Consider the following 11,351-nt stretch of genomic DNA (forward strand, 5'->3'; position numbering starts at 1 on the left):
AAATATTTTTTAGAGAAAAAAATCAATACTAGATACAACACCTACAAGAAAGTGTGCAGTTTTTTCCAAGCCTAATCATTCTTAGAGATTCACACCATCTTGCACTGAACACAAAGGCAGAACAATTAATGATTCTAATGAAAGTCAAATAAAGTATTTCTAAAAATAAATAAGTATAACCCCCATTAGCTAAAGCACTTTATTTTTTCTTCTTTTGGTTTGTTTTTCATGTATAGTAACAAGGGTGATTCAGACACCAAGAGAAGAACTCGAATGACAAGTGAGTAAAATGATCCAAAGGAATTCATAGGCTTGGAGGTGGCAGCTATCTATTTACATAGGTTTTTTCAGTGTTAGTTATTTTTCCTTTTGAGGACAACTAAAATGTACTGTTTTTCTGAAGAGGAGAAACTCTCGTTACACTGCTGCAAGTCTTGTAATACTATACATTCACTGTGGCTAGCTCCGGTTTCACCCAATCGTGTGATTAGAATCCAGCGATGTGTATATGGCTAGACTTGTGAATATACATGTACTTTTTATATAAGCTAAATGATCATGATGTTCCTTGGCTGCAGTGAGGCCCTCTTCCTCCTCTGGCATCCTCCCTTTTCCCTCCTTAAAAAAAAAAAAAAAAAAATCCTTAATTTAAGTCTGCATTTATGAAGAAATTGGTCTGGCCCAAACACCTTCTTATTGTGAATAGTTGTGATCATATCGGTTGACTGAAGGTGAGTGTGAGATCATGGAAATGCACCACAACTACTAGTCCAAGTTGCTCTTCTCTAGATTCTGCTGTTTTTGAAGGACAGAGCACATGTCAGTTCATATTTCAGGTGACTGAAATCACAAATTATGAAGATGTCATGAAGAAGGCTTTTCCACCAGTATTCACAAAGGCTGCTCTGTCCTGTGTCACACCATACGTGAACAACAGACACTGAAGCAATCCAGCTCAGCTGTCCAGCTATAGTCTATTCCATGTCCATCTTCATTTACCTACTTATTTCTCTTTCCCTTATTTGTTGTTTACCTTTTTGTATTTCTTTTTTCTCTTACTTTTTTTAATCCCCTTTTTTATGATTTCCATTTGGGTGACCAGGAGATACCAGACCCTCCAGCTTGTTCTATGCTTTGGTGCTTGTAGACTTGATTAATTTATTTTTTCCCTTTTGATTTCCTTTAAGAAGTTAAGAATTGCTGGCCCATGGGAATATGATTATCTGTATGTCGTCATGTCTCGAGTGGGGCTTCACCTTAGTGTCTTGAAATGGTGGACATGCTCCGGCTGCTCCCCAAGTTGTAACTCTTCATTGCAAAGTAGGGTACTCCCAGGAAGGGTCCCCTAGGATTTGAGTTTCTTGTGAGAGACGCCCTTCCTCTTCTGCTATGTCTGCTTTTCCTGAGTGCAAGCAACACGTTTTCCTTGATCTGTACTTCCTTCCTTTAGCAGTCTGTGAATGTGTTGGTTTGCACTGCTCAGAACATTGTTCTTCCCTGGTGATGAACCCTCGATAACATCAGGAAAGATTCTGGTAGGCATCCTGTACTGGCTCAATGGACTAAGATTTGTCTAAGTGTTCAAATATTTCCAAATCCTTTCTACATGTTATAAAAGGTTATTAAGGTTTTTGAAAGGCACACACTTTTTTTTTTTCTGCACCTGGAGAAAAAAATTCTTACTTGTGAAAGAACTTTCTAGTCATGAACAGAAGGTACTTTAATTCTCCAAGTTATTCTAAATACAAAATGGAAGAGTTACTGCATTTAGCTGTCTATCACAGCAGAAATAGCAGATATGAAATTATAATAGTTATTCTGGGAGAGATTTTTTTTGGATCTGCAGTGAGCTGTGGTAAATTGGTGAAATTTGCCTGTAAAAGACAATGAGCAACTGAAAATCTCTGGACAAAAGGGAGTAAAGAAAATGGAAGAGCTGATCAAATTCTGCACGGGGTATTGTACACTTCAGTGTTACTATGCTTTTCAGGGTGTTTTATTCTTATTTTTAACAGAAATGGCTGTACTCTTGTTACGTATTGATTGGCCACTTTCTTCAAAAGTTCTAATTGATTTAGTAGGAAAATGGCAGCAGATAGCGCCAACTTTCAGTAATAAGATAGTAAAAACTACATAGGGCACAAATTATCATCACATGGACCTTCACGTTTGCATCCACATTTTCTGGCCAAGGCTCCATCCATTTTTAAGAATGCTTCTTACAATTTTACATGCATTTTTAGAAAGTTAATATGAAAACAGTTACCAAGAAAAAAGATCTCAGTTTGGGGATGATCTTCTGCCAAACAGCATTGTGGTTTTCTACACATATCTCAGAGGATCATACAGTACAGGAGACAGAACAAACAGGGAAAAGGTTTTGCCTCCAGGACTAGGCTTGTGCTAGTGGTCTCAGCTTTGGCAGCAGTCCAAAACTTGATGTGCGAAGATTCCTAGTTAAGTTGGTTTTCTTCCATATAACCGGTCATCACAATATATTCATACAGCAGAGCTACCAGATATTCCTAACAGGCTACTAACGTTAATTTGTTATTGTTTTATTTAAAACCTTATTTTCCTCTTAAAACAAAAAAACTTTGTTACATTTTTGCTAGCTTCTCCATATTACAGTGTGACTGAGGTTTCTTATAGAGTTTTGTTGCTGTTGTTGTTCTCTTTTACATTTAAATAGATCTCTTAGATACACCCCCTGTGATCTCTTAATATTTGCTTGTAACAGCTGTCCCTCGCCAGTACAACTTGCAGCACAAATCTGGCTCAACTCAGCCAACTGCACATTTTTACCCAGCGTTTCACATTAAAGGCAAAACTGTCAGGGCTCTCACAGATTTTTATATGGGTTGGTAAGTCCCACTAAATTTCTTGTTGCTGTCTTTAGAACTGACTGACCTTGACTATATTGCCATTATCACCTCGTTATTCATCACCTTTCCCTCATCATTAGTAAGTCTAGTAAAATATCTCATGTCCCAAAGTACATTACGTTGAAGCATTTCGAGTTGATCACTTATTCGTTATCTTCATTCTTTCTCTCTTCATTTAGTTTTTAGTCCTTAGTAGCACTTTATCTTGTACTGCCTAAACATAGTTCCTTAGGAGTCGATCAAAAAGTTTTGACAATCCAAATCCCCATACAAGTCTATCATTCTGTTTCTTTATAAAAGAAACATGTAAAAAAAACTGTAGGCCAGATCATAAAATGCTTATAAGGGCACAAAATTTCTTCTGCTTTGTCCCTTTCTTATCTGGCTTGTCTTATTCTCTCATAATTATCTTGTCACTTGTGTTAATTACAGATATTTTTAACGCCACTGTGAAACTTGTCAATTTGCAATTGTTAAGAATATATTTCTGAGACAAATATTCTCCTGCTACTATGAGTCATGGTTTTAATGTGAATTATCATTTTTTGTATGAGTCATATGTTAACTTCTCCACCTTTTAAATATTCTTTTTATATTGTTTTCACACTTTACTATTGATGACCCATTTACTGGACTAAATCAAGTACTCGGACAGAGCAAATTACTTTGCCAAGTGGGAAGACACTGTTTTTTTAGCAGTTAGGGCAGAGTGTTGTTATGACTATATAAAGGTTATCAGGGTTCCAAATAGCCAGTCTTTGGCTATTGGCTTTTGTTTAATATATAAAAAAGCCATTGGCTTTTCTTTAATTACATGCAAGTACATACAGAACAGCGGTAATGTGAAAAACATGAACGTCTGTATCTGGACGGATCGCATCTCAGGCTTCATTCTCATGCGTTCACGTTGTGCTGGAATGATGTTGTGTTACCTGGGTAGTTGTCGTAAAGGAGGGACTGGTGGTGCCACCTGAGATGCTTCTGATTTCAGCCCATATTCTGATTTTGTAAAAGAGCTTCACCTTCTCCCTTCTGGCAGGAGCAGGAGTGGTCAGAGTTAGAGCACTTAGAGCGTAGAGTGATTTTTTTTTTTTTTTTTTGTCCTTTACTTTTCTAAATAACATTAAGACCCTTTGTGTAATGCTGTTGTATGGCAAATCTTGTGGCTTAAAATGGCTATCATTCAGTTGTAAAGATAAATAATTTAATTGTATGTGATACATAAAATAATCATGCAAGTGTTGTTCCACTGATTACACAGCTTCAGTAAATTCTAGTTTGTTAGCTGGTTAAATGGTGCTTTTTAGGAGGAGTGAATATTACAGAGAAGTCTGTTCAGTGCGCTAGGCACTAATTCTGTATGGGGAGCTATTAAATACAAATAAAGTCCTGTGACTGTCCAACCACAGAACCTTAGAAGGAGCCAGTCATAGCTTTTCTCGAAGATCTCAATTGTCTTGGTAGTCAGCTAGGATAAACAAGTTGTGTTTGCAAGCTGAAGCAGCAGTACAAGATGTGAGTGAATTGGGAAATGGAAATAGATTAAGCTTAGTCCTTTCATCCAAAATATTGTTTCTGATCATCCCCCTCCTAATAGAATGTATTATTTGTCAATAAAATAACATCATAACTAATTGATTAGAGGAACTGAGTAGAGGGAAATTTGGGCTGGTGATTTTGATGAATACTCTGCTTTCTCTAATACCTTCTTTCAAATAGGCTGTAAGGGTATTTATAAGAATATTCGGTAAAGCTACCTGGATTTTTTGAAAGATATATAAAACTAATGTTTATTCATATAAAACCTACTGGGACGTCAATGGAAAGGGAAGGAACAGATGAAGTTTGTGTATGTCCATAAATCACAGGCTTTTGGTTTCAAGTCCATGGGTGAAATGCCTCTGGTATCACTAATTAATCTCTTCATGTAATCACCTACTGAATTTGGGAAAATATGGAGACGAAGGTCAAATTAAGATTTACGATGCAAGCTTGAAATGTTTGTTACAATTAATCTGTAACATTCTTTTGATCATCAGTTAAAGGGAAAACTTTCTGAAGTAGAATCTTAGGCTTTAATTGCAGAGCAAAAATAAGAGTTGTGTTGACATTATCTGCTAAAAAATGGGTAATAAAAGCCATGTGTGCTTAAGAGAATTGTCCTTGGCATACAGTTTGACAGAACTCTGTGAGTTTTCAGTTGCTGTCCTGTAAGATATAACCTGGTTCACTCATTCAGCAGTTTAATTTTCAATGTCCCTACAATCTCTTGACCACTAATTAGACAAAATCAGCCTGGAACGTGCCAGAGAAGCAGTGCAGCTGTCATGGGTGTTTCCAAAAAGATAGAGCAGACAGTTCAGGAAAAAACTGGGGAAGCTCCCCCTGACCGCACCAGGAAATTAAAAGGAAAATTGAAAAAGTAGTTTCTAAAAAAATAGAACTGAAATGCAACATCAAAGGCTTTTATGGCTAAACTTTTGATGTATGATATAGAACAAGGAATATCTAAGTACATATACTTTAATGAATAAATAATTCCTTTTTAAATTAAGTAATATAATATCCATTTTTATGATCTCCGGGAAAGTACTGACAACATTGAAATATGCTTTCCAACAATGTAGCAGGAACCTAAGCCGGGGTAAACTCATCACATTAGAAAAGTCTGCTGGTGTTGGTAACAGGAGATCCTTTGTGCATCGATGTGATGTTTTGTACTACTCTAGTTTTTGTTTGGCACTTTGGCATTGATGATTGTGCAAGTTTAAAAAATCCTTTTTAGCAGCTCATAAAAATAAATAGATTTTTTCATTCCTTTTCCTTTTTATGCATTTTTTACTTCATCTGCAAATTAAACCTTCTTGAAGGTTTCAATGACACGTTTCAATGACTGTGTTTTCTTTTTGTTGAATATGTCTAACTAAATTTAGCATGATTTACTTTTGATTTCAGCTGTTAACCCTAGATACATTCTGAGGAATTGGATGGCAGAATCAGCAGTGCAAAAAGCTAATTTGAATGATTTCTCAGAGGTAAAATTCTTTCTTTCTTCTTGACATATTTATTAATAATTGGCATAATTGTTAATGAAAAAGTTGCATTCACACTTTGAATCTATACTACACTTTGACCAATATTGTACTATCTAATACCAATTACTATTAAAAATATTGACAAAATTATTAACGGTATTAATTATAACATAAATAGTAGTGACTATATTAATAGTAGTACTAAGAATAGTAAGCAACTCAGCTAGTAGTTTCTGGAGACAGAAGGGTGCATAATATGGAGTGTCAGAAACTTTTCTTGTTTGCAGGAAAACATTTTGTATAAAAACTTACCCATTTTAATTGCTTCCAGGTTCATCTTCTACAGCAGATTTTACAGCATCCCTTTCAGAGACAGCAGGCTGCAGAGAAAGCAGGCTACTCCCTGCGCCCCCCAGCTTGGGCCAAGGACCTTAAAGTCAGCTGTTCATCCTGAGAGGAATTCAAACAAGCCAGTAAAATCATCAAGGTCAAAGCTCACACCTTCAAACTGGATTAATGGATCAAACCACAGGAACTTTTCTCCCTTGTACTTTGTGGACTGGAATCTGCTACTCTGCGAGGCAAGACAGCTTGACCAACTTTATAAAAGTCTGAAGATTAAAGAAATGGACCACTATGTATGGTTGCATCGGCAAATTATATTGGTGTTTATAATTCTGCCCTTCGTATTCATCTGTGCATTAATTTGAGTCCCAATGTTTAAGTTCTGCCAAACTGTCACACTTAACCTCTCAGAATTCATGGCCGATGAGGTGGGTCTCAATAAGTTTTAGTGGCTGGTCAATTTAAAAATCCATCTAAGCTAATTCTAATCATGCAGTATTTTGATGAATGTTCTTGCTGTTACACACTGTTGAAATATAATTGTATTCTGAAGACATAAATGTTCTTAAGTCTTTTGCAGAGTTGGAACAGAGGATCATCTTACATTTAGACCTTTTCTCTTTTTGACCTTGTTTTCTCCCATTAAACTGCCAATAAAGGTTTAAATGAAATTCAATTAAATAGTGAGCAAAGATGTCTGTCTTGGGAGTGACTTGTCCAAAAATAGATGTTGATGTCTCCGCCAGTGTCAGGTGCCCACCAAACCTGGTCCACTGCTCTTGGAAAGTCTGTCTTTTGATAGTAGTAGAAAGATTGTTGGTGCATGGATATAAAGCCTCAGGAAATTTTCACTGGTTGGACATGAAAATAGGACTTTCTTGGAAGTATCTCACTACCTGTTAGTCAGGTCAATGCACCTTTTGTATCCGGCCACCTGATGCTGTAAGGGACTAACAAAAATCTTGCAGGGAAAGTATTTAAAATTCAACTGAAGCTGTTACAGAGAGTAACAGAAAGAGACTAGTCTTTGAGTACTGGGTCTTGTTATTTATCCTTCTTTGATACTCCAATTACACATCAGAAAACTTACTGTGTAATTAAGCCAAAATTAATACATAAGCCATCAGGTCCAATGTTACGCTAGAAAATTTACAGCAAAAATAACTTATCTGGGGGCTTTATAACTTCTTGATGCTACCTTGTCTCTTCCCAAATCCAAAACGGATTGTTTTAGAATCTCCAAGTCTCTTGAGTGCCACTTGATTCTGAAATAGATGCTATGAAGTGGTATAATTAGCATTTCACAGATCTATTTCTAGAAATATAATTAGTGTGGAAAAAAAATTATATTATTAGAAATCTTTCAGTGACTAAAAAAAAAATTTGAATGCCTTTACTTCTTAGCTATAATCAACACAATTATTCAGGATGGTTTCCTCTCAGATATGCGTCTGTTCAAATATAAACACAGTTGTTCAAATGTCAATAGTAGTATCATAATGTGAGGCACGATATAGATATTTACATACAGTTTCCTGAAAGTCCTGTCTGAAGTTTAAGCAGCCTGCCCAAGTTCAGCCTGGGTTAACATTCCTTCTGCGGGTCGTAAATGCAACCATTGGGATTAGCGTTGGAGCTGGCAACGCCTCCAGAGAAAAGGAGTGGGCTGCTGGGGGGTCTGCAGAAGCCCCTCAGCCGAGGGCTGCGTTCCCAACCTATTGAAACGTTGGCGTTGATGTCTGTTCTTGGCTAATTACAAGCAAAACAGCATGTGGTGATGAAATGTAGGAACGCCAGCATTACCACCTGCCGCGGAGTGAGTTACACAGCAAGTAAGCGATGATCTGAAGAGGAACGTATTTGTGCTGCAGGGTAAATACAGCAGCAGCGCAACTTGGGGCCTGGTTTCCACGTAGGTGAAAGGAAAGAACTCTAACTTACACTGAACCAAGCATCCGGGAAGTATCTTTTGTGTGTGGGCCAAACGACTTGACCTTATGGGACAATCGCATACATACAAAGCATTTTTATACTGCTTTTTTCTTCAAAGGGTTTTATAAATGTTAAATCCTATTAGTAGCAAGCGGACCTCTGCATCACCCATAGTTACAGGTAAAGAAAGCCTCGCATCAGGATATAAAGCCAGAACATCCCAAATGAGAGCTGTTTTACAAGCAGCGACACGTACTGCCCGCTGTGCTCATCATGAGGCTTCTCTCAGGTTCTTGAAAAACAGCTGAAAGAATGAAGCAAGTTCTGAAAATTGGTTTGACATATTCCTCTGGCTGCAGAGAGTAGGTCAGCTCCTTCTCCAGCAGTTCATTCATGGACTCAGTCATGTCCTCCTTCCATGGAGGATGTGAAAGCAAATCTCCATTATTTTCCCCCCAGTTTTACCATGCAGTTTACATTGCCTGTTTTTAGTAATTATTCTGATTTCATAGTAGTATGGACTGCTAATGGCGATCAAACTGCCTTAGAATATTCTGCAAGACCATGAGAATTCGTATGTCTTAATGATACTGAATCTCTTCTGTTCTGCGTTTCTCCCCCTACCAGAATATGCACAGGTCTCGGTTACGCCGAGAGTGTCAATGATACCCCACGAACAATAGTTCTGTCCCGTAGTTTTGCCACATCATCCATTTAAGTTTCTACTTTTCTGCTCTCAAAAGAGAGAGAGTGTGTGAAAACCACATGAAGCATACAGTTATCATCTCAACGCTATCTTTTAACTATGTTTTGTAAAAGTAGAGAAATGAGCCCACACCGTGCTCACCGTTTTGTACCACCTCCCTTTCCACTTCTAGGTTTTAATCACTACGGTTTATTATGACAATGTAAGCGTTAATACTGCGTTTCATGATATATTCTCCAAAATCCTTGGCTTCCACCTGCGGTGCCAGAGCTGCCTCTTCCTTCACGTTACATAAACACAGCAGTGATGCAAGAGCAGATGGAGAATAAAAATACTGGGGCTGGTAATCCAAACAGGTGCTTCTTTTACTCCCATCCTCTCCCTGTAGCAGAGGACAGTTATGGGGGGCAGCAGCGTTGATCCCCCACACGTGGACTTCTCCACATGACTCTAACCTTTCTAATCCTAAGGACTGACGGAAAAGTGGTCGCTTGAAGTAGGTCCTTCTTCCCTGTAAGAGCCCAAAGATGACAGCTGCCGAGACTGCTTCCATTTGAGCTATGGAGAAAGGTTAGAAAAAACAGGCTGCAATTTCAGATCTTTTCAGACTAAAATACTGTAATCTCTTGTAATGTACCGCAATCTACAGGAATAAGACAATTTCATATGGCAATAGGTTAGATAGAGGTGGAAGGATTAATTGCTATTTTTTACAAAAAGCTTTGATTTACAGTCTTGGAAAGGAAGATCTTTTTGTATTTTGCTGCATCTTTTTTGTACCAAATAAAGGCAGATAATTGTGTATCATTAAAATGGTAGCTCTGTTTTTTGAATGGAGAGTTTGAATGCTTACATTTCAGAAATTCAATGCAACCATGTACATACACAAAATAGTTGATAGAAGTCTAATCATCACAGCATTTTAATTGATTTCTGGAGTTTTCTGTAGGCTTTGATTCTTTCTGTTTCGAAGAAAGCTCCACTTTTTCTTTTGTGTAAGATTAAGTGCATGAGTTATGATTGACTGCAGATGTAAAATGTATAAAGTTGAGTTTATTGTGCTCTAACAAAAGAGAAGGGAGGAAATAGGGCCGGAGGCTGAGCATTCTGGTGGGAAGAGTGAATGCTAGGAAAGCCGTGCAGAAGTCTTAGTGATTTTGTGAATTCAGAGAAACTAGCTTATTGTGCAGCATTTTTGTAAGGACATGTTCTGCTTTATTTTGATGCTGGGTATAGATTTCATAAAAGAAAATTCATTTGTTTTAAAAATAGTCGGATAGCAGGAAGCTGTCGTCACTGAAGTGTATCAAAAATGTGCACTCCTAAAACCTTGTCAGAAAAATGACACCCAGCTTTTTAGCATTCAGTGATTCTGCATGATGCTTACTTCAGCTACGTATGGAAAGCAATTGGGAAACATTAATCCTATTTTTAACCCCTAATTTTAACCCTCCTACTTTTAGCTAGTTAGTATTTTTTCTCCTGCACTTGGAACTAAAACTTGTACTAAGCTTGTGAGCTTTGCACTGGTCTTGAGAGCATTTCTCATTTTGGCTGTTTGGAGATGACGAGATGCCTTTTGGATGTACTAGCTTGTCAATTCAAAACTTCTAGGTAACATTTGTGTTCATGGGGGACTTGGTGAGAACTTTTTGCTCAGTTCACTGAAAGCAAGGGAGCTACAAGACCATCAAGAGTTGCACAGGCTCTGTCTAGACTGGTATGTAAGATGGCCAGGAACTAGCCCCTTGGCCCATGAACTGGTACCTTAACTGGCCATAGCTGCACTATGGGGGCTCTCTGTACTGGGAGTGACCCCTGCTTTGGACTTGTCCATGTTGTCTTCTGGTGCCTGGCCTGGGCAGTTCCTTAAATTGCACCTGGGGCTGTGCTTAGGCCCACTTTGGCAGTACGGGTGAGCACTAAGCTCAAGCTTGCATCCTCGTCCTCTTTTATTTAGCCGTAGAGACACAGGCGTACAAGCTGTGACATCTTGCTAGCAACGCTCAGTCCTCAACCAAAGGCTGCAGACCAAACAAATGGTTAACAGCAGCTGTAAGACACTCCCCCATCCCCCCATCCCCGAGCTTCGCTTACTCTTCTCATGCTTATGCCGCTGACACACCAAAGGAAGGAAGGAGGACACGCGGAGTGGCTGTCCCACAGTAGCTGTGGGGATGGGCATGATTACTGCAGCGAGAACATCCCTTAGTGTCACCTTGTCTCAACCAAAAACAAATTAAGTTGTGGGATGTCACATAAACTTTTTTTAGTCACTCATCTGGCACTTCCCTGGCTGAAGCATCCCTGTTTTAGAGCACCCTCTGAGCATCCCCATGTTCCTCTTGTGTCCATCACCACTGGCTCCTTCCAAGAGCCTGTCCTTTTCACTCCCACTGCATTCATTCCTGCTCTTCCTAGTGCTGACGTGGGTGTTTTGCCTTGCAT

The 11,351-nt window shown here is 38.4% G+C and overlaps 1 protein-coding gene across 2 annotated transcripts in view; it reads left to right on the forward strand.

Annotated features, from left to right (window-relative positions):
* LOC141738677 (protein adenylyltransferase SelO-like) overlaps window positions 1-6,943 on the forward strand; it is a 25,227-nt gene extending 18,284 nt beyond the window's left edge. Inside the window, exons 17-19 of one of the 2 annotated variants that reach the window (XM_074574409.1) lie at window positions 237-280; window positions 5,841-5,920; window positions 6,252-6,943. In XM_074574409.1, the coding sequence (XP_074430510.1) occupies window positions 237-280; window positions 5,841-5,920; window positions 6,252-6,374 (247 nt within the window). In that variant the 3' untranslated portion in view covers window positions 6,375-6,943. The remainder of the gene's footprint in view (window positions 1-236; window positions 281-5,840; window positions 5,921-6,251) is intronic. The other variant, XR_012585443.1, reaches the window with a different exon arrangement.
* The last annotated feature ends 4,408 nt before the right edge of the window (window positions 6,944-11,351 follow it).

This window comes from Larus michahellis, chromosome 2, assembly GCF_964199755.1.
Source record: "Larus michahellis chromosome 2, bLarMic1.1, whole genome shotgun sequence".
Lineage (NCBI taxonomy): Eukaryota > Metazoa > Chordata > Aves > Charadriiformes > Laridae > Larus > Larus michahellis.